The sequence below is a fragment of the Falco naumanni genome, chromosome 4 (assembly GCF_017639655.2).
Source record: "Falco naumanni isolate bFalNau1 chromosome 4, bFalNau1.pat, whole genome shotgun sequence".
Classification (NCBI taxonomy): domain Eukaryota; kingdom Metazoa; phylum Chordata; class Aves; order Falconiformes; family Falconidae; genus Falco; species Falco naumanni.
In genome coordinates, this window is record NC_054057.1 from 99,765,595 (window position 1) to 99,786,395 (window position 20,801).

Consider the following 20,801-nt stretch of genomic DNA (forward strand, 5'->3'; position numbering starts at 1 on the left):
GTTACAGGGGACAGCGTGAACTGGCCACACTGTGTGCTGCCACCAAAAGGCAGAGACCCTGCTCCCCTTCTCCAGTCCCCACCACATCCTCTGCACTTCCACCCATATGTTCTCCCCTATTCATTTTGTGAGGGCTCTGGATGCTTGTCAAATCTCTTGGTGAGCCAATTCGGTTCACTATCTTGGCAAAAAAAAAAAAAAAAAAAAAAAAAAAAATCCAGCAAAAACCAAAACATAAAATAACCACAACATAGCTTTCTGCTGGGTTAGCAAGCTGAAGGAGTTCAGAAAAGGGATCCAGCAGGAACCAGAGCTGGCAAACAGAAAAGACAGTTAGAACTCCCCGTTGGGTGGGAGAGCAAGGGGGAGCAAAACTTTCTCCATTCAGCAGCAGAGCTGTTGGATGTACTCAGCTGTCTCGTGTAACTTCACCCGGAGTAACCTCACTAGCAGGGTGCAGTTCTGCAATAGTTTCAAGCTGACTTCAGCTGGCACAGCTTCAGTGCAGCCTCCCCATCCCTTTCTGCACTGGTGCTAACCTGACCCCACAGTTGAGCAGCTCAGGCAGAAGCCAGCAGAAAACTCTTACTTCCAAAAATGAAACGCACTTGCTGTCATGGTAGCCTTCCTGAATAGTTCAGTATGGGGGCAGACGCGGGCCAGAACAGAGGCAAAAGTGATGGTGGAAAGGAAAACAGGACTGTGGAAGCAGCACGTCAGGTCACCTTGAACTGCGATGGAACCATATCACTAGCGTGCACCAAAAACCTGCACAAAAGTTGTGCAAAGAATATACAGTGCATCACAAACACCCATTCCAGTTTAACACACAAACTTCCATGTATGAGCAAACCCTGGGGTGGATATTAGAACAACTGCACAACAAAGCCAGTTTGTGGCAAGCTCAGAACCTGACTTTCACCTTACAAGTATCCTTGTTCCCTATTAACCTCCAGGCCATTCTGAACCCCAACATCCTTGAAATTCATGAAACTGTAAGAGAACTTTGAATCAGAAAGCCAGTCTCCTCTACAGTCAAGCAGAGCCTACTTAACTTGATCAAGCAGTCATGTTTTCTTCAAAGGTTCACTTTAGCTGTATTTATACAGGAAGCTTCCAGATCTTTGCTGTGGCAAAAGTTAATCTACAGCCACATTACTGAAAGCATTCTTGCAGCATGATTATAAGTTATTTCAACCTAATGCCACCAAAACACAGGAAATAATTTGTTTTAGTGTCTTTAGTTGAAGGCCACATGAATGCAAAAGGCTCATATATTCTTCCAAGTACCTATAAATTGATACTGCAGCTCAGGTTGAGACATGCTAACTATTTTAAGGGCTCCATGCTGAACCCCCAGGGCACTTTAGTTTCCTAAATCATTGGTTCTCAAACTTCTCCCAATATATTCCTTCCTGCCTGCAATTGAGGATACATTCTCACCTCACTCTCTCCCATAAAAACATTTAAGAATTGCTCCATGGGAGCAGCTCCCACACTGGCATCCTGAAGTGGTACCAGTCCTAGAGTGTGACTGAGAATGTTGCCAGAAAGATGTAATTTGGGCAGAGGCAGAGAGGGAGAAAGGGCCACACTGAAAAACACTCCTCTGCTCCTATTCTCTGCACTACCTGGAGCTGTGATGAGAAGTCTTAGTCTTCCCAGTCCCATCCTCCCACCAGGCATCACCTCTGCAGCTCCCATATTCTGCTCCCACAAGCAAATTGCGTCTTTCCCTCCCGCAGTCTGAGCAACGCTGTCTTACATGGGCTTCCTTACCCAAATATTTCCATGCAACACAACCCTCAAAAATCCTCTGGCCACTTATTTTCACGATTCAAAGTCTATGCAAAACCAAGAGACTGCATTATCTGACACTAACAAACTAAAACCCCAAGCTACATCCTAACTTTTTTTTTCTTGTACTGAATCATCAGCAGCAGGCATGTTCTGTTAAAAATTTGACGTCAAGGTCTCACACTCCTTCCCTATCAACAACGTGCATTTCAAACTGCTCACTTTGAAGTCAAGAGGATTCTTCTCAGTATCAGAAATTCAAACTGTTTTCTGGGTTGTTGGCACGGTCACTCAAAAAGTTTTGCCCCTGTAGATCAACAAGGCTGCAGAAGAAAACCCTGGTATGAACTCCATAAGGACAAAAGGAATAAGTCTGAGTCACTAAACGAGCAGCTACCAAATCTAGACAGTATCTTCTTGTCAATGTGTATGATTGCAATTGTAATCGTGCTCTAAATATGACCACATCAAAAGCACTGTGACCTTTCTACTCTGAAATTACTTTGAAATATTTTAGAGCTTAAGCATTTGAGTTTTAAAACTAACTCACATTCTATCTCGAAAGGCTGCCTGTAGTGAAAAAAATAACTAAGCTCGTTTAGGACGGGATGAATAAGCAAAGAAGTTTGCTGCCTTGAGAACTGCATAGATCTAACTGCTTGGGATACCTCCCCTTTGCTAAACTTAGCCCTTCCATGACCCTCAGGGAGGAATGCAAGACCTGTCAACGTTATCAAGTTTATAAGGATTAAACTTTAGCATAAACAACAGATCACTTCTAAACTTCACTCTAAAAGCCAAATTCCTGACTATTTCTCAACGCCACTCTTCTATGTTTCTCTCTCTTCGTTCCCCCTTTTTTTCTCCATGTTTGGTGAATGTGGGACTATTAGATTCCTGACCACAAAAGAAATTACTTCTGCTTACTAAAAGCTTGCCACTCAAACTGCTGACAAGTCTTCCCACATTTTTCCACCTTGAAGTCTGAGCACATCAGTACACTTTTCTGAATATTTCCCATATTGCTCATTAAAATAATTGAGATTTGTGTGCACTTGGTGGGAGGAAAATAAAACTCATCAAGAAAACTTTTCTTTCTCAAATTTATTATTTAAAAATATAATTTGCTTGTTCTACTGTTAAAGCATTTAAATTAGATTTAAGGAGCAGAAAGTTGCAGATTTACAATTTAAACAACAATATTGACGCTCCTGTAGGGCTTGTGGCAACAAAAACTAGCATTAAGGCTATTATTTGCTGCAGATTTCTTCTTTTGGGCTACAGCTTTTCAAGTTCAGACTCATCAGTTGAAGTGAGGGAAAAATCCCTTCAGCTATTTCTGTTACAGGAAAATAATGCTTCACCACTAGCTCGGGCGGGGGGTGGGGTGGGGGACGATGAACAAGAATCTCCTGATTTGTCGCGTAGATCATCCTCTGAGACAAAGAGCATCTTTACTAATTATAGAAGAAAAAAAATTTAAACTAGGAGCAGTTGAAAAACTGTTTCTCAGCATGCTCAGTGGGCATTAGCTGCGATTTCAGCAGCTTAGCAAGTCCCACCCCTGCATGAGCTCAGCGGGGAGGCCAGGAGCACTGCACATTCTCCCTGCTCAGCAGGGACAGGGGCCACCGCTCGGCTGATTTGCTACAGGAATACTGGAAAATTGCCACCAAAATAGCAAACCCTGTGAAAAAAAAATCCCAAGAAGCCCCCAGCAACTTCAATAAAGAATTAAGAAAAGAGAAAAAGTGGAAAAAATCCCCATCTCAGCTCCCACAGTTTCAAGATGTTGAACTCCTGCTGCATTAGTCTGGAGCTTCTTCCATGATCAAAATAAGCAAGAGGTTTAGGCTAAGCCAGATTTATAAAAAACTGTCTCTAACAATGTAAGTGTAAACTCACTGTGCACTAACTCTTGCTACAAGTCGGTCATGGAAGCAGAAGACTGGCTGTAGAAACACTAACAGCTTTAACATCCATAGTCATTTTTCTTTTGGTTTGGAAGAGAAAAAAACCTAAACAGACAAATAAAATGCAAAAAAAAAAAAGTCTTTATTTTAAAATCACACAGAAGCTTAAGTTTCATGGGGCGACTGAGATTTAATATCTCACATGCTGTACATTTAAGCATACATTTAACACTTTGAACTAAAGTACTGCTACCACATCTTGTATACATAAAAAAACCCCTTTGCCTATTGCAACCTTTCTTATATACTACACATAAGACAAGATTTCACTGGCAACATTTCAGAATTACACACACAAGCAACACCAGAGTAAGAACACAAATGTGCTTCTGTAATACAGTAATATTGCCACGAGAACAATGATTTTTGAATTTTCAAACCTCTGAACACTCATTATGTTTGTTTTACTATTGCCAGAATAGATAGAAACATTTTTATCTCATCACATCATTCAAAACAAGTCTGTAAGAGTCTGATCATCCAAAATGGGAGAAAGAATAGACTGGTCAGACTCATAAAGTACATGTCTGGGACATCACACATTTAGTTCTCCCTTGTTTGCTTCGCACCTGGAAGTCTGAATTCAAATTGTCTTTTTTTTTTTTTTTTTTTTTTTTTTACTACTTCAGGGAACATTAGGAAAATTTAAATCAACAATTGTTGGTTGGTTTTTCACCCCCAGAAAAAGAGCATAAACTTTTGCACATTCTGGGGTGCCAGTTCAATGCCATCTCTTTCCTGCGGGTTCTATCAACTTTACTTTTCAAAATAAGATCTGGCTGTAACTGAGTCCTCTTCATAAAAAAAAAAATAAATTTAAATGTACGTCAGATTTCACTGCCCACCTTGGGGTGGGACAATCTCAGCCAACATTAGCTAAGGAATATTACTTTCAGGTCACTTGGGCTAAGACAGTAAAATGAAAAGCCAGGGCCTTGTCAAAGCAGTGCCAGTTATCCAACAGGATGCGAGGTAGTGGACTAATTCCCCATTATAACACACAGAGAGACTGTAAACAACACACAGGGACACTGTAAACAAAGACTAAAGGGCCATGAAGATCACTTGCTGTATTTTATTAAACCAAGGAGCTAGTTTTCATACTCAGAAAATCCTCAGTTCATTACTGTTGTCATGTCACTCCACGCTAGGCAGCGGACATCACGTTCAGCCCCAGTGATGGATGCGTTTTAGGTGGGTTAGAAGTTGCTCACCCCACCTTGTGAAACAATTTGGGTGCTACAGATCCTCAAATAGAAAAGCTACTTGGAGTTTGGCATCTACCACATGATTGCTGCCAGTCAAGCGGATTTAAGGGCACATTTTAATCTCTCTCACGTTATTCTGGTCCTGGAATTTTTGCTTCAAGCTCGTAGTAAATCTGAGTTTGGTAACTCAGGCCAGGGCAAGGGGCTCTCCCCATTATAGGTGTTGGTTTACAAAGATGGCAGTTGTTTTCCAACGCTAACGTATTCCCATGCTGCATACCTCAACTAACAGTTTCATCTTTAACAAATGCACTGGAATATGCTGATAGCTCCAACTCCAGAACACAGTATCATACAGACAGCAGCCAGTGCCAAATGGTTAGTTAAGTAGATAAGAAAGGCACTCATTCTTCCTTAAAATAAAAAAAAAAAAAAAAAAAAAAAGGAAGCTATTGCAGTCAAGCAGACAAAGTGTGGATAGAAGCTGGCAGATTCCACAATACATAGTCACGTCGAAAATGGCCTCCTCCTGCAAACTGTTCCTTCATCAAGCATTTGAGTCAACCGAAAGAGAGGAATTGTCCCTATTATTCACAGGAGTTTCACCTCCCCGTTCCACAGCAGAGCAGCATTTTCTATACATTTTGACATACAACTACCTAAGAAGCACAGAGGATAAATTCTACTCTGCAGCAGAGGGAAAACTCCTCTCCCCTGCTTTCTGTTTCCAGACCCAAAGTTGAGCCGGGCCTTTATTTTGACTGTTCCCTGGTCTGTGAATGGAAAATCCCTCCTCAGCACTAGCAGGCTGGTGTCTGCTGCACACACCCACCGCACACAGCAGAAATTCCAGTCAATAAGGCAAGTGGGGCCCAGGCGATGGAAGGGGAGGAAGGAGCCATACAAACAATAAGAAAAGCATCTGGCTGTTACTGGCTGGAAAGGAGACTGGAGTTCAAAAGAGACACGACTGCAGCCTTCACTTAGCAGGAAGATCATATCAATTCTCGCTGTCCTACTTTTCACATGGGCCAAAATATCTGGGAAGGGTAACTCGGGGTTTCCAGCCCGCACTTTCTTTAATGCGATTCCAATAACTCCAGAAACAGCGACAAAACCCACCTTGTAGGTTTTTATCCCACCTGACCAAAACATCCCCCTGCTTCTGCTCTGGGCCTGTGGAAACGGCCTGAAAAGTAAAAGCTCTTTGCTGAACGTGAGCCAGCCATCTCTCCACCACCACACTAATGGAGGCTGCTCTGCTGTCCTTCCCTGGAGATAGCAGCCAAGTCTACTGAAGCTTTTCTCATAGCAACCACAGCTCCAGAGCCAACAGCAGCTGCTGTCACTGCCTTACACGCTTACCCACAGGATCCAGAGCAAAGCAACACCCTCCTCCCTGCACCTCTAGAGCAAAGGAGAGCCAGAGGGCTGGTGACAAGATGACTTCCTGGGTCAACCACAAGAAAAAAAAAAAAAAAAAAGCAAAACTAGTATTTCCTATCCAAGTGAAAAGGGGAATCTCCTATTTCTAATGAAGAAATCGGAAATTCTTTTTCTGGCTTTAGGTTCTGGTAGTAACACCCAGTCACAGTGTGGGGCAACCACCTAAAACCCACGGTGTCCCAGTACACCACAGACGCCAACATCAAGTTCTTCCAGACCCGGCTGCACCCTTCTCACGAGGGGAGGCGTTCGCCCCCTGCCCCAGCCGTACCCTCGGCGCTGCCATTCCCTCGCAGAGCAGCCGTGCAGCACCGTGCCCTCTGCAGACCCACCCCCCCCCCCAAAACCGCACGGCCCACCCGGGGATCCCGGCGCCCAGCAGAGGAGTGCGGGGACACGGCCGGGAAGCGGCTGTGACCGCCCCCGCGCCGCTGCTGCACCCATTTCGCCGCGGCCACGGGGCCACGCGCGGCCTCGCACCTCGCCTCCTGCCCTCCCCCGCGGCCGGCCCGGCGCTGCCCGCCGCCGCTTCCCCGCCCGACACGGCGGTGAACTCCGGTCACCGGCACCCAAGGACGAGCCGCCGGGCGACAGTGACCTTGCCCGCGCCGGCGGAGGGAAGGCGGCGGGGGCCGGACCGGACCGGGAACCCACCCTGCGGCGGCCACGCGTGACGGACGAGGAAATGCAGGAGGATCCGCGCTGCAGCCCGCGGCGCCGGGCGGGCCGGGAGCAGGGGGTTACGGGGGAAGACGCCGCACGGGCACCATGAGAAAGCAGAAAATGCAGGTCAAACACCGCCTCCCCCGAGGCCCAGAGGGGCCGGCGGCTCGGGGCGGGTAGCGGCGGCCGGGGCAAGGCAGCGACCGCCCGGAGGAGGCCGCCCCGAGACGGACAGCAACCCCTAAGCCCCCCCCGGGATAATAGGGAGGAAAACGGGGAGCGGAGGCGGCCAGCCTACGGCGGGGCTTCCCCGCCGCTCGCCTCCACCGACAAAGCCCCGCGGCGGGGCCCGGCCCCGGCCCCAGCCTTGGCCCCGCACCGACCTGCCACCACCGGCCCCAGCCCGGCCGCCGCGGGCGGGCGCGCACCACCGGGACCGCCATGATGGCCCGCGCCGCCGGGCCGGGCCTCCCCCGCCGGGTCGGGGCCGGGCCGGGCCTCCGGGGCCGCTGCCCCACCGCCACGGCGGGGCCCTGACGCCCGGACCACCCAAGGCTGGCGCAGGGCGGAGCGCCGGGCCGCGGCCCGCGCCGGGAGCCCCCCGCGGCCGCCCGCCCTCCCGCCTGGGCATTCCCTCCCGCCAGCCCCGTCGCCGGGCACGGCCGGTACCCGTCCGCGCCTACCTGGCCGGCCCGTTCCCCGGGCCCCCGCGCGGCACTAGGCCCGGCTCAGCGCCACGGCGTCTCCTGAGCAGCCGGCGGGAGCAAGCCCTCGGCGGCGGCCGCGGCGCCAGCCCCTCCCCCTGGCAGCAGTAGCGGCGGCTTCTCCCCGAGCCGGGCGGAAACGGCACTGGGCGCACGGGGATCCCCGGCGCCGGCGCCAGGGGCGCCCCGGACACGCCCACTCCCGCTCCCGTTGGCTGCCACGGCGCTACGCCCCGCCCCGCCGGGACGCCCGCCGCCGCCAGCTCCCCGCCCGCCCACGCTTGCCATTGGCCGACTCGCCGTCCGGTCCCGCCCGCGCTCCTGCCTCAGTGGGAGCCGCGCGTCCGCCCCGCCGCTCGCCCCACGGTCCTGGCGCCCCATTGGCGCGGTGAGCTGCCAGTCGGCCGGCGCAGGGGGGCCGCAAGGGGGGGAGGAGGAGGCGGCCGCCAGCGTCGACGCGGTGCAGCCAGGCGGGCTGCGACAGAGCCTGCCGGCTGAGCCGCGCTACGTGCCGAGGGGCGGGGCCGGCGGGGCCCGTCACCGCCCCCGCCGAGGCGCCGCTCTCCGCGGGGTAACTCCCGCGTCGGGACACGTGGCAGAAAGAAGGGGCGGTGCGGGCGCCCCAGATTCCTGGGCGGCAGCTGCCGCCGCGCCGCGCATGCGCGGGCAGGGAGTGGAGGGGGCGCAGGGCGCAGGCGCAGCGGCGAGGGAGCGGGCCTGCCGCTCGGCACGTCCGCGCTGCGGGGGGGGTTGGGGGGTGGCCCTGGGCCGGGGTCTCGCCGGGGGGGATCCGGGGCCCACCCACCACCGGTGCCTCCCCGTGAGGCCTGGCGGAGCGCGGGTGCCGCGCCGCCGAGCTGCTGGGCTCCGGCGGGTCCTCCTGAGGCGGGCGGGAGGGCAGGCCGTGCCGGGACTGCCGCCTCCCGTGCAGGCCGGGGCCGGTGGGGCGAGGTGCCGGCACAGCGCCGGAGCCCGCAGCTGGCTGGTTCTCTGTCCCTGGAGCCGCAGACAGAGGGCGTGGGGCCGGCTGCGCGGGGCGGCGGGAAGGAGGGGCGGCGGGCCGGTCGGGAGTGGCCCCGGGTGCGGCTGCCCGGCCGCGGGACTGTGCCCGGTGCCCAGGTGCCGCGTCCTCGTTGGGAGCAGGGGGAGCGCGGCCGCCCCGGGGGAGGCGGGCTGGCCGGGCCCCAGCTGTCGGGAAGCGAGCGCAAGGACGGCCAGGCGCGGAAGGGCCCTTTCCCCGGCTTAAGCAGCCCTGCAGACGTCGAGACCGTAGGACGTTAATTGCTGCTTCCAATTAACGCTGCGGGCGGACTACGCGAGCTGAAAGGACGTTTAAGGAAGGCGAATGGAGCCCCGGTGCGGGAGCAGCTGCGGGACAAAGCCGGAGACACCGCCCGCTGCCGGGGTCGCTGGGGAGAGGCCGCGCAGCCGGAGGCTGACGAGCCGCCAGCGCCGGAGGGGTGGCCCGGCCCCGCCGCCATCTTGTGCGCAGCGCCCGCCGCCCCCCGCCGTGGCAGCCGGGCCGGGCCGGGGGCGGGGGGTCCCGGGGGGCGAGGGGCCGCGGGGCCGGTCAGGGCGCGCTGAGCCAGGCGTGCTGCAGGCACTGGGCGGCTGTGGCGCGGCGCTGCGGCGCGTACTGCAGCGCGGGCAGGAGGAAGCTGGCGAAGGGGGTGACCTCGTGTTGCCTCCAGCGGTGCCTGTCCGCCAGGGTGCTGTGCAGGCTGCGGGGGGAGAGCCTGGAGAGCCGCAGGAGAGCGCCTAAGCAAAGACAGCGTAAGCACAGCGCCTTAGTTACACTCGCGAGCCTGAGAGGCTGCGGCTGCTCGCCTTGTAGAGTCACCCAAAGCGTCCTGAAGGCGCCCTCCCTTCGCTTCACCCTCCTCTCGGTCTGCTTCGTCCGCGCTGCCCGTGCGGGCCGGGCCAGCGGGTGTCTCTCAGAATCATCTTCCCAAGCTAGCGCTTGGAGCCTCCCCATCCCTGAGCGCCGCTCTTGGGCGACAACACGCCAAGAGCGACCGAGGCGTTCCCAGGGCAGCCGTGCGGCTGCTGCTCCCTCTGCCTGCCCACGTGCGGCCCGCGCTGCGTCGGCCACTTCGGTGCCAGAGCTCACCGGACGCTGGTGGTACGTGGGTCTGTGCCCGCCAGCTCGGCGGGGCCCAGAAGCATGCCACTGCTGACCGAGAAGCTACCATCCCTAGCAGTACACTAGCGTCTCATGTATTTTGTGTCTACCAGCTCTGCGGGGCCCAGGAGTGTGCCACAGCTGACCGAGAAGCTATCCTCGTCCCTAGCCGTGTGTGGTGGCATGCAGCGATTCAGGTTAGGCATATGTGGTCAGGCCAGTTTGGTTCGCACAGAGAATGAATGTAGAACAAGAACTAGTTTTGACTCATTTCTTTTGAGCTCTGTAGTGGGAATAAGTGCAAGAAGAGGATGGGAATGTGCTGGGAGGCGCTTGTTAAACTGCAGCGTAAGGCTAGCACGTGGCACGGAGTGACTTGGGGGGAGGCTGAGGCTGCGTGGCTGGTGCGCGTGAAAGCAGAGAAAGAGCATGATAGACTAAATTGCAGAAGTTTGGAGTCGTGTGATGCCTTGAAGTCAAAGACAAGGGTTTCAAGCCTAATGAGTCAAAGGGAAAGGAACTGGGGAGAATAAAACAGAAGAGACGTTACAGTTGGGTCAGAAGGCTAAATATAACAGCCACGTTGGAAGGATATGAGTGTCCCGTTCCAGATCATCATTGTTCTCTGCCAGCGAACGGGTGAAATCCCACCAGTTACGCACTTTTCGGCCTTCCTGGCATGTAGCTGTTTCCTGTCCGTATTTCCATTCTCTCCAAATCCAAAGGAGAATGAATGGAAATGTTTTGCTTATTGGGTGTTTGCTATGACCATTTTTCAGGATCTTGCATTCATCCCTGGAATGCTCCTGGATTACAAAGGTAGGCAGGGCAGGGAGTGTTACTGCTGTTCATGAAATCTCCACTTGTGTTCTGTTCCTGCTTGTAGCCTGTATTGTGTAATGTGATTTGGAGGGGGTGGGGGGTTGTTCAGTGTGCATTAAGGAGTGTGTCAGAGATCCACAGTGATTTTTAGAGTAAACTTCCTCACTCCAGTTCTTACCTGGCCTGCTGAAAAATTTTGTTGACTTGTTCCAGGAGAAAGCAATTTGAGGAGGAATTCTTCCCAGGAGTTCAATAATACGAGCAACATGATCTAGACAGAGGGAGGGAAAAAACATCTAGATACAAAGATTGTGATGCTTCTGTCAGTGAAATGAATAAAATTCATGGGAGTCCTACCATCATCTCTGGAGAAATATTTCCCAGGTTGAGGATCAAAGAGACACTCCCCAGTTGCCATTTCAAATGCCTTGACAGGGAGAAGTAGCATTGTTAATTCACGGTCTGACTTTTTTTCTAACTCACTAACTTGAGCTTTTCTTCCCCATTAACTGATAGTACCAATTTCCCTTGCTGCTACACAAAACTGGTCCTAAAATACGGAAATACTCACACTGGTTTGATCTGTACGATGATGAAACAGCACCTTTAGCTCCATCAGGATGAAAAGCAGTATGTGTCTGACTCAGTCAAGCCTATGAGCTAGCATATATGGAGTGTGAACTGCCTTACAGCTTAAACTAATTAAGAGTGAATTTTATCAGCAGCATACTTTCACTCCAAAGTGAATGAGTGCAGACTGCCCCTTTTTTCCTTTTCAGCAAGGAAGTTTTGTATATAGGTGGGTGCTGCCCCTGGCCTGTTATTGTCCGTCACCCCCTGTGCACGCGCAGCGTCGTCCCCAGTCCTACCAGGCAGCCTGTGCTCCAGATGTCCGCGGGAGTGCCGTAGTCTAATCCGAGAAGCACTTCCAGGGCACGGTATGGCTGAGTCTGTATCTTCTTGGAAAAAGGCTTGTACTGAAATGGAAACAAACTCCCTTCAGTTAGTGTCCATAAACAAGTGACCACAACACTTGTGCTCACAAGCTTCCTGCACGGCGAGGAGGACGCTGGGGGGCAGAGCCAAATACACGCATTAAACTCTGCACGGGGCAGAGCCAAATACATGCATTAAACTCTGCACGGGGCAGAGCCAAATACATGCATTAAACTCTGCACGGGGCAGAGCCAAATACATGCATCAAACTCTGCACGGGGCAGAGCCAAATACATGCATTAAACTCTGCACAGGGCAGAGCCAAATACATGCATTAAACTGCACAGGGCACAGCCGGCACGTTCTCAGCCTCACTGACACAAGGGTGAATTTATCTCCCAACATTTCACACTGAACACTGTTTTGAATTTCTAATTGTAGGGACCATCTGCAAGCTGAAGAAACGTCCAAAGTTGGCAGCGTCTCCAGGAGTATGGTGTCCAGCTCGGAGCCGGGACTGCTGAATATAACACCCCCCAAAACTGGCACCTCTTCAGCACACTGAAATAGCTATTCAGCTGTAAAAGGACAGACACGCAGGGCAGAATGGAAAGAAACACACAGCATCCTGCATCGTCATGGAATTGAGACTCGGGGCAGACTCACTGTCCAGCACGCGCTGCCCAGATCTGCAATCTTCACTTCTATGCTCATTAAATCAGATTCTTCCAATCGATCGCCAAGATCACCTCCTAGATGGAAAGGACAGAGAGAAACCAGGTCTTTCCAAACCAACAGGTAATACATCAGTTACCACAGGAAAGGCACGTATGCCTGCCTTTAAAGCTTTTCAGCCTAAAAGGTCCTAAAATGCTTTTTATCACCAATAAAATGCCACCTCTTTTTTTTTAGGAAACACAAAGGAAGAGCTGGTACCCAGTCAAAATCTAAGAGGATGTTTGGGAGGACAGTAGCTTGGAGTGGTGTGACCATGTACTCCTGTCCTACTGCAAGGTTCCTCTAGCACCAAGGTTAAATTACTGTGGGCCTGGAGGATAGCACGTCCTACCAGCACTAGTCAGACACAAAACATCTGTAATGCCTCCTTAGCCTTCAGCAGTCCTGGCTGTCACAGACCTTGGACACAGCCTGCTTGGCAAGCACCATAAAGGTTACATTTTCATATGACCCCGTAGAAGGGTAATTTTTGGTCTGCCGCTTTACAGTGAGCTGTCAGTCTGTGCCTAATATTGTGCTCTTCTGCTCCAAGCAAAAGACTCAGTCATTAATTTAGCATTCCCTGATTGCCCCAGAGTTCGAGAGACAAAACAGCACCATCGTGGGAGAAATGCTCATGGGAGAACATCGTGTGAGGATAATATAAAGGGTCTCATTGCTGAGAGATGAGCTGATCTCTCAAGAAACTCTCCAGCCCTATGTCTTATTTGATATTCACACCGTTCTCTGCAAATAAATTATTTTTCAAAAGGCCTTGAAGATTAGCAGTACATGCAAGTCTCCCACAAACCTCAGAAATACAGGAAATAAAGAGCAGAAGTGTCGTACAGCTTTCTGATCAAATAATTTTGTATGTAAACCTTTCAGTGGCTGAAAACAAAGGAACTAATCTGTACCTAAAGCCATAAGAATGAGCTCCGAGGTCGTGGTGGAGCTGTTAACATATGCCCATGATCTTGTAGTTGTTCTCCACACAAACCTACCTGCAAGAGCACGTTTCTGTAGGTGCCTTGAGCAGCTTGTAGCCTCTCAGCCTGAAGTTTGTATTGAGCAGAAACAGAGCGGCCTCTCACCAACATAAGCTGGCTATCCTGTTTTATACTGGCCATTGCAGGAGATGGAAACCTTTCCTAAAATATCTGTACCTGCTGCCTGTGTTTCCCTCCTGGCAATAAACACTTAAGTCCCTTGTTAAAAAAAACGGGGAGTGCTCACCTGGTCCCTTTAGCCTCAAATCTGTTCTCTGGCTGCAGTCGAGTGTATCAGGCAGAAGCCTTTGGAGGCTTTTGTCATGTCCGTACAGCAAGATGTTCTCCGGTTTGATGTCCGCGTGGATAATGCGGCAGCACTTGTGCAGGAAGTGCAGCCCTGCCAGCACCTGGGCAAGCAGGCAGCAAGTCACATCGGCAACGCGAGGGTCCCCACTGCTCCCCGCCTGGGCACTGCCAGCGCTGTCGGAGCGGTGGGGCGCAGCGGGTGTGCAAGCTGTGCATGTTCGGGTATCAAAGAAAGAGGGCACTGGTGATTACCCACAAGAGGTTCTGTATAACGAGTGTCCTGTGCTAAGCCGGAGGTGACACCGGTTGGGGTGGCCCCGTGGGAGCTGGCACAAAGAGTTTCATCACGCAGCGCTGCAGGAGGAGCAGGTGCTGGAGCCCCACGTGCCCAGCACGCTGAGCGAGAGGGGGCCTGGGGAGCCCAGCATGGAGGTGGCTGGCTGGGGGAGGTGAGGGTGACACGTGAAAAGCCACAGGTACCAGCGTGGACAGGCAAGAGGACATGGAAAGAGGACAGAGCTACAAGGAGGCACTGCGATCGCAAAGCTGAGCTTTCTCCTGAACAAACACTTCTGTTTGTATGGCTTTTATGTCATTGACCACCCTGCCTTCCTGCTGATTATCATTCGAATGGAAGTTGGGGGCCAGTTATAGAGTGACATGGCATGGGAGGGCGTCCCATCGTACAAGGAAAGGAAAGGAGGTGTAGCATAACCCAGACAGGAGGAGGGAGCGCATGTAGAAAGGACTTCAAGGCAGTGCAGGAGAGCCATGTAGGGAAAGAACGGCTTACAATGGAGCAGGGAGAGTCTGCCCTGTCACGGGGGAGAGATAAACAACGCCTACCAGAGAGAAGCAGTCACTATCAGGAATCAGTAACAGCAAAAAGGCTACTGGGAGAGTTACATCTGTTTTTTAAACACTCTGGTCAGTCATAAAAGGCTGGCAAATATTCTCTGTATTATCAAATTCTATTCTGGGATGAATACCAGCCCCAGGGAAATGCCACCCTTAAATGGTAACTGTGAAACGTGGGGAAAGATTTAAATAGCTAAACTGGAAGGAATCAGAAGTAAATACTGCCCCAGTGCTGATCCAAAGGGGGAAAAAAGATTCTGAGATTTTACAATTACAGCAGATAAAGGAATGGATTAAGCAAAAAGCTTGGGTGTGAAACAGGGCACAGAGATAAATGCCACTACAGTTTTGTTAGTGGAGATTCTTCAGAGGAGGAAGAGGTTATTCCAAAGAACAGGATGAAGGAAGAAGCGCTTTTCTTTCTTAGTGTCCCTAGAAGGGCATAGGAATCAAGGTAGCAAATCTTCATCTTGGCAAGCGTGCAGACCTCTGATAAACCTCAGTATGAAAGGCAAAATGTAATTTTAACTATTCTGGGGGCTGACTTAGGTTTCTCATTCCTTAGCTATTCCCAGCCAATGCATAAGAAACTCAGTTTTCACGATCTGGTTGATCAGCACACTACATCCTTACAGGGGATGAAGGAAGAGCTGACCCTGTGCAGGAAAACCTCAACATGGGTGGAGGACCAGCCAACCAAACCTGCAATTTAGAAAGCCCTGGAAAGCCCTCAGTGCTGAGGGAGACCTTGGGCAGCCTTTGGTGGTACCGTGCAGATAGCTGCCAGACCTGCCACTGCTACCCGCGGCTGGATGCCAAGGCGAATGCCAGAGGTCTGGCATTGCCGCCAGACAGGACTTCTCGGGGCAGCAGGAGGGCAGAGATACACATGGTTTGCCCACAAGAAGCACAACTATGGCAGGCTGTTTGTCCCCCTGCTACTCCTGTGAGCAGCACAACTGCTGGAGAATTCAGTGATTACTGAGACGATGGGGACACAAGTGCCAGCCCGAATCCCCGGTGCAGGTCTGCAGGCTGCTGGCTCTTCGTGGCGGTGGCCCCAGCTCCTTCCCAAACCCGACAGGGCAAGCTTGGGCAGTAATATACAGCGAGTGCCCCGGTATTGACAGGGAGGTGATGACTTCCCACACTGCATTTTAATTAACGTTTTATCTCCTTAGACCCAAAAGAAATAGTTACTGTTTTCCTTAAAAAGGTGCGTGCCCTGGGCACCCACTGTGTATTACCCCTTCCTTGGCAGACGTAGTCAGGGGGATCATGGCAGATGACCCCAAGATGAAGACTATGCCAAGAGTCCCTCGGTGCCCTCACCCAGTTCCAGCTAAGTTCTCACCTGCTGTAAAGATTTTTTCACAAAAGGCAGAGGCAGTCCCTGGGCTGTGTAGTTGCCCATCAGACATCGCAGGGAGGGACCCAGCGCCTCAAACACCAAGCAAGCATGTGGGAAAGAGTCAGGGATTCACTAACAGAGAGAAGATGCTACCACCAGCCTTTTGCCCTTCACTAGATCAGCCAAATATCTCCTTATCCAACCTCTCTCCTCCAGCCACCTCCACGTGCCCTGGCCCTGCTCGTCCATGGGAGCAGAGCGCTCAGCTTTGCACCATCCTGCAGCTCTTGGAGGCCAGCCCAGGCTTTGCTGACCCAGAGCTGCAGCACTCTCAGCAGAAGGATATGGAATCCATTCTCTCCGATCATTCTGAAGTCATCTAATAAAGAGACGATGTTCTCTCCTGCCTGGTCCTTCTTCTTCATACTGCTCACCTGAGGGAGGATTCCAAGAGCTGCAATTAGAGACATGGATATGCACAAGGACATCTTGCACCCATTTTACCTTGTTCTACAAACTTTTTCTTCCAGGAGTTGGCACCTCCTGACAAATCCCATGAAAACAGCATCAGGGAAACCAGGCTCCAAACACACAAGCAAAGTCTATTACCAAGGAATGTTTCTGCATGTTGTCTAGCTCTTGACCAGGTGGGACCATCACCCTCACAGTGTCTGAGTAACTCAAACCCATCCTGCTAACAGTGTCTAGCACACTTCTTGCTGCTTATTCTATCCCATGGAGGCCCAGAAAGTGCTCCTGGTTGTGCTGGCAGGGCATTCCCCTAAGCACACAGCTCCCTGCTCCCACCAGCAATGGCTGTCCGTTTCCTTTGCCCTTCTGCAGCCTCTGCTCCTCCTTAGGGTGGGAATGGCCTTGTCCCTCCCCAGCTGAGAGTAGCAGGCTGGGACCTTTTTTTTTAAAAAAACATACATTCCTTTCAGCAATTTCTGGCAAGGGGCTGCAGAGCGGCAGAGACTTTGTCTTTGGTCACTCCAAGGCTGCCTGTCCTACTGGAGTAGAGCCGCTTCCACGCCTGGAGGAACCCAGCGGAGCCGGCTCCCTCGGGCTGGGGAAGGGTGGGCTACAGGCAAGTACCACAGAGATCTGTAAGACACAGACTGGCGGTGGATGGGCTGACTGCAGAACTTTCATACAAGAACCAGGTGGCATCAAACCTAGTGCTTGGGAAGTTCGAAAACGAAACAGAGGAGGTGGCTCTTCATGCAGCACAGTGGGCAGGTGGTGGCAGTCCTTGTCACAGGGGACTGCAGGCGATGAAGCCCGCATGGGCTCACAAGAAAGCAGGGCAGGTCTCTTGAAGGTAAATCCACTAATTACTGCCCACACAGACGTCGCCCTTGGCCCAAGAAATCTCCAGCTGGAAACTGCCGTGGGCCAGGGGAGCATTCAATGGGAGCAGCACCCTGCGCTTAGCTTGTCCTTACCCCCAGCTGGGTATCTGCTGCTGGCTGAACCCCCGGTCTGCCCAAGCACAGGTGCTGCGGTACCCCCAGCTCCTGCAGCTGCACGGTACACTGGCGTGGCGAGGTTTCAGGAGTTTGCTCTCACAGAGCAGTGATCCTGGTACAGCAGTTCATAGGGTTTTTTTTTTTTTTCCCTCTTCACAGCCATAACTGTTGGGATTTTGGTTTGGCACATTGTGGAGATGCCAGATCTGCCTGCACCAGTGCCAGGAGGTTTGTGCTGGCACAATGGAGGTGAGCAGCCACGGAAGCGCAGCAGACCAGATCGTCTCTCCTGCCAGCTCTGCGGGCACCGACCACCCTGTGCTGGTGGGAACAGCCCTGCGGACCAGCTGTATTCTGCTGAATGGGAAGGCGCGTCTTTCAGAGAGAATTGGTAATAAATCAATGGTCAGGCTCGGTCTGTGTGCGGGATCGTGCTGATGTGTAGGAAAGCAGCCCTCTGATTTCATTAAATTAGTGCCACTTGGTCCTTCCTCTTGCTTGACTGGGTCTGGCTCATGTCCCTTTGGATATGGCCTACAGATCTACAGGTGTGAACTAAATCTTTCTCAGACCTGTTGGAGAAAGGCCTCAGAGTAATTTGAAATGCAAAATGTAATGGCTTTTACTCATCTAAAGCTGATGTAACTTTGCATTTAGGCAAACTTCAAGAATTGTAACCATGACCTTTCTAGAACTAGCAGGTCAAGCCATCTTCAAAGGCAGCTAGCTGAGACCCAGATGCAGGCACCTAATTACCACATCCATTAGCAAAGGCTGGAGGAAGCTTTCTGACTTCAGACGTTTATTATATTTTCACTACATCCTGCTTTTTTTTCCCCCCAGATATTTCCTTTTCCTTCAGTATCAGCATTGTGATAGACCAGTGTCCTCTGAGCTGTGAATGACACAAATGCAGCAGACACACTCCCATCTCCTGCTTAAGAACATTAACACTTTTTCTGTTGATTATCTGCCTCATCTTTCTGCAAGTTCCCCCTATTTACTGGATTTCAGTCTCAGCTGAAAGAAATTGCTGACAGGGCAAGTAGGACACAGCCAGCATGTCTCAGTATGACAGAAGGAAGGAGAAGGTGCCCATTTCAGAGGCCAGTGCTGAGCCAGGGCAGTTTCTATGAATTCCCTAACTTTTGGGTTTTTTTTCTGTTCCCCACCTAGCTCCTCAGGCTGAGACCTGGAGGGAGAAGGGATGATGAGGCTGGTACTCAGATGTGAACTCAGTGGCCATCCCCACAGAGCAAAAGTGCCCCAGAATATACGTACACAGCGGAGGAGAGCGACCTCGTCTTTGGCAGCCTCAGCAAAGCCTTCCCTGCTTTTCAGGACCTTCACAGCTACTTGCTTCTTCCTCCTGGGAAATGAATCACAACTGCCAACCAATGCAGGCCAGAGTGGCCCTGACCAGCAGCATCTCCCCTTCTCCTTGCCACCCAGCCCTGGGCTTCCCAGGGAGGTGCTGCCCTCCTGCAAGCAGCCTTGCCCGTGGGCGTCCCTCCTGGTGATGCTGCCGGCATCTGGCAGCACAGCTGCCCCAGGGACCAGCAAGAGACTGGAGAGAAAAAGGCAGAGCACACATACTGCAGGGTCTGAATGAGAACAAAAGCAGAGCGAGGGCTGATGCCACCTTATTTATGTTCTTTGGTTTCTGAGGACCAGCTCTGCTCATTGCACCCCACTATCTTGCTGCCAGGTTTGCCCTGTGCTTGAGGGACGCCGATACGCTTAAGGCATGCAGCTGTGCTCTGCTGCTTCTGCGAGAGCAGCTGGTCCTGCCCAGGAGACCAGCCAGCCCTTCCCACCTCCCTGAAAAGCACTTATAGCCCCTCACCTCATGTCCTGGCACAGCCAGACGGTGGCAAAGGCGCCGCAGCCCAGCTTGCGCAGAGCCTGGTATCGCGTGTTGAACACGTCTCCTTCACGCACGGGGTGGTGGCCTCCTGCGGGGACCATCACCAACAGACATTACTGTCATCTCTAAATGCTCCTAGGCTGAAGGAGCCGCTGAGGACAGCCATCCTCCTGGAGGAACGGCCAGACAGGTCCTGGTGGCCTCCTCTGGCTTGGAAAGAGTGTGGCACGATCTTGGCTCTGGAGCCACATGCCCGAGGACTGACCTGTGCAGTGGGCTGCTGGCATCTCCTCCTGCACCTGCTCCTCCATGGCCCAACAGAGCAGCAGGTCCTGGCACGGGGACACAAAGCAGCAGAGAACCGGGTCGGGCACGGGCAGTGTGATCTTCAGCACTTTATTCCTTTAAAGAGAGTTGGAGAGCTGCAGGGCAGCCTTACTTCTGCTGCATGCTGTGCACACTGATGCCCTTTCCTACCCCCGCTGTCCCTTCACCCCCTTCCTTCCCATCCTCTTCATCAGCCCCTGGAGCGGGCTGTTACAAATGTTTCTGGCACTTCACAGGGGCAGGGATTATTTTAAGAGTGCAGAAGAGGAAAGCTGGCAGGCTGGGGCCAGGCAGGGATCCTGGCGGTGTGCAGCCAGGGCCAGGTGGGTGTCTCAGGTTTCCCTGTGCCCAGTGTGGATTTGCAGGGGCTTAGCAGGGACTGTGGGATCCTCTCCTACGAGGAAAGCACCCACTCCCCATCCCCGTCCCAGCTGAGGAGGGCACATCTCTGGGCTTTTGCTGGCAGAAGGAGCATCACGCTCCAGATGGGCATGAAGCAGGACCTGCATTTAGACACTGCAACACTGCAGATCTGCCTGCAGCCCAGCTCCAGGGCCGGGGCACAGGTTTATCCCCGACTGTCCTGTGATACCCTAGCAAGAGGCTGTGACGGAGGGGGAGGCTGTTCCTGGGGTTTGTTACTATGACAGCCCAAGGCACAAACACTGAGACACTGCAGATAGACTGATGCAACTGCTGTCCCCCCACCTCGCAGCACCTGTGTAGAATTGGCTTCAGCACCAGTCAGCTGAAATTGCAGCCCAGAACCTGTGTTGCTAATGGAAATATAGGTGTAAACTGCCATAGCTGGGGTATTCCCAGTCCAGCCTGCCGTAACTTGGCAATGCCACTTGCTGTACGGCTGAAGCTTCAGGCTAACACACATTGCCAGAACTTGAGACAGGTGATAATAATCCCAGCAGACCATTAGCACGGATAGAAATACTGACCTTCAAATCCTTCAAATCAGGTCACTAAAGCTAAGAGCTCGCCTGTACTGGAGGATTTTCAGAAATAGTTCCTGTGGGATGGAGGTGGTGGTAGCGGTGGGAGCCACATAGACAGGGAGTTGTTCTGGGACACCAATGTCTTCCAGGTGCTGAGGCAGAGGCACAACTTCCTCAAAAAGCCTGAAGTTTCTTTCCACCTGCTGATGCTCCTCTCCCCACGCAGCAGCCAGGGATGCAGCCTGCCTTGGGGCACTCGGCAATCTCCCGGCACGGTTCCAGCTAAGGGTCAGACT

At 52.4% G+C, this 20,801-nt stretch overlaps 2 protein-coding genes and 1 long non-coding RNA gene across 4 annotated transcripts in view; 1 reads left to right on the forward strand and 2 right to left on the reverse strand.

Moving 5' to 3' along the window:
• The window catches only part of SETD5 (SET domain containing 5), a 66,109-nt gene extending 58,174 nt beyond the window's left edge, over positions 1–7,935 (reverse strand). Inside the window, exon 1 of the mRNA XM_040589921.1 lies at positions 7,771–7,935. The gene's annotated coding sequence lies outside the window, so the exon portion shown is untranslated. The remainder of the gene's footprint in view (positions 1–7,770) is intronic.
• A 1,426-nt stretch (positions 7,936–9,361) lies between these two features.
• LOC121087588 (SRSF protein kinase 3-like) lies at positions 9,362–19,628 on the reverse strand. The gene is made up of 11 exons (XM_040592800.1): positions 19,497–19,628; positions 19,211–19,319; positions 18,646–18,733; positions 16,242–16,329; positions 15,899–16,005; positions 13,625–13,787; positions 12,338–12,423; positions 11,605–11,712; positions 11,093–11,162; positions 10,914–11,006; positions 9,362–9,549 (listed from the first exon to the last, which is right to left on the reverse strand). The coding sequence occupies exons 1-11, from the start codon at positions 19,540–19,542 to the stop codon at positions 9,362–9,364; spliced, it is 1,146 nt and encodes a 381-aa protein (XP_040448734.1). The 5' UTR covers positions 19,543–19,628.
• Positions 9,542–13,238, forward strand: LOC121087589. Of its 2 annotated transcripts, XR_005827662.1 has the most exons (4): positions 9,542–10,732; positions 11,515–11,673; positions 12,113–12,469; positions 12,584–13,238. It is a non-coding gene; the product is annotated as an uncharacterized LOC121087589 (long non-coding RNA). The 2 variants fall into 2 exon arrangements; XR_005827663.1 differs by lacking the exon at positions 11,515–11,673.
• Positions 19,629–20,801: the final 1,173 nt, after the last annotated feature.

Bases quoted from the DNA above. Each gene is read 5' to 3' on its own strand.
- LOC121087588 (XM_040592800.1), bottom strand. From the start codon at position 19,542: ATGGAGGAGCAGGTGCAGGAGGAGATGCCAGCAGCCCACTGCACAG. The intron at 18,734-19,210 runs GTGAGGGGCTAT...TTCATTTCCCAG, and splicing joins TGGCTGTGCCAGGACATGAG to GAGGAAGAAGCAAGTAGCTG. The intron at 16,330-18,645 runs GTACGTATATTC...ATCCTCCCTCAG, and splicing joins AGGTCGCTCTCCTCCGCTGT to GTGAGCAGTATGAAGAAGAA.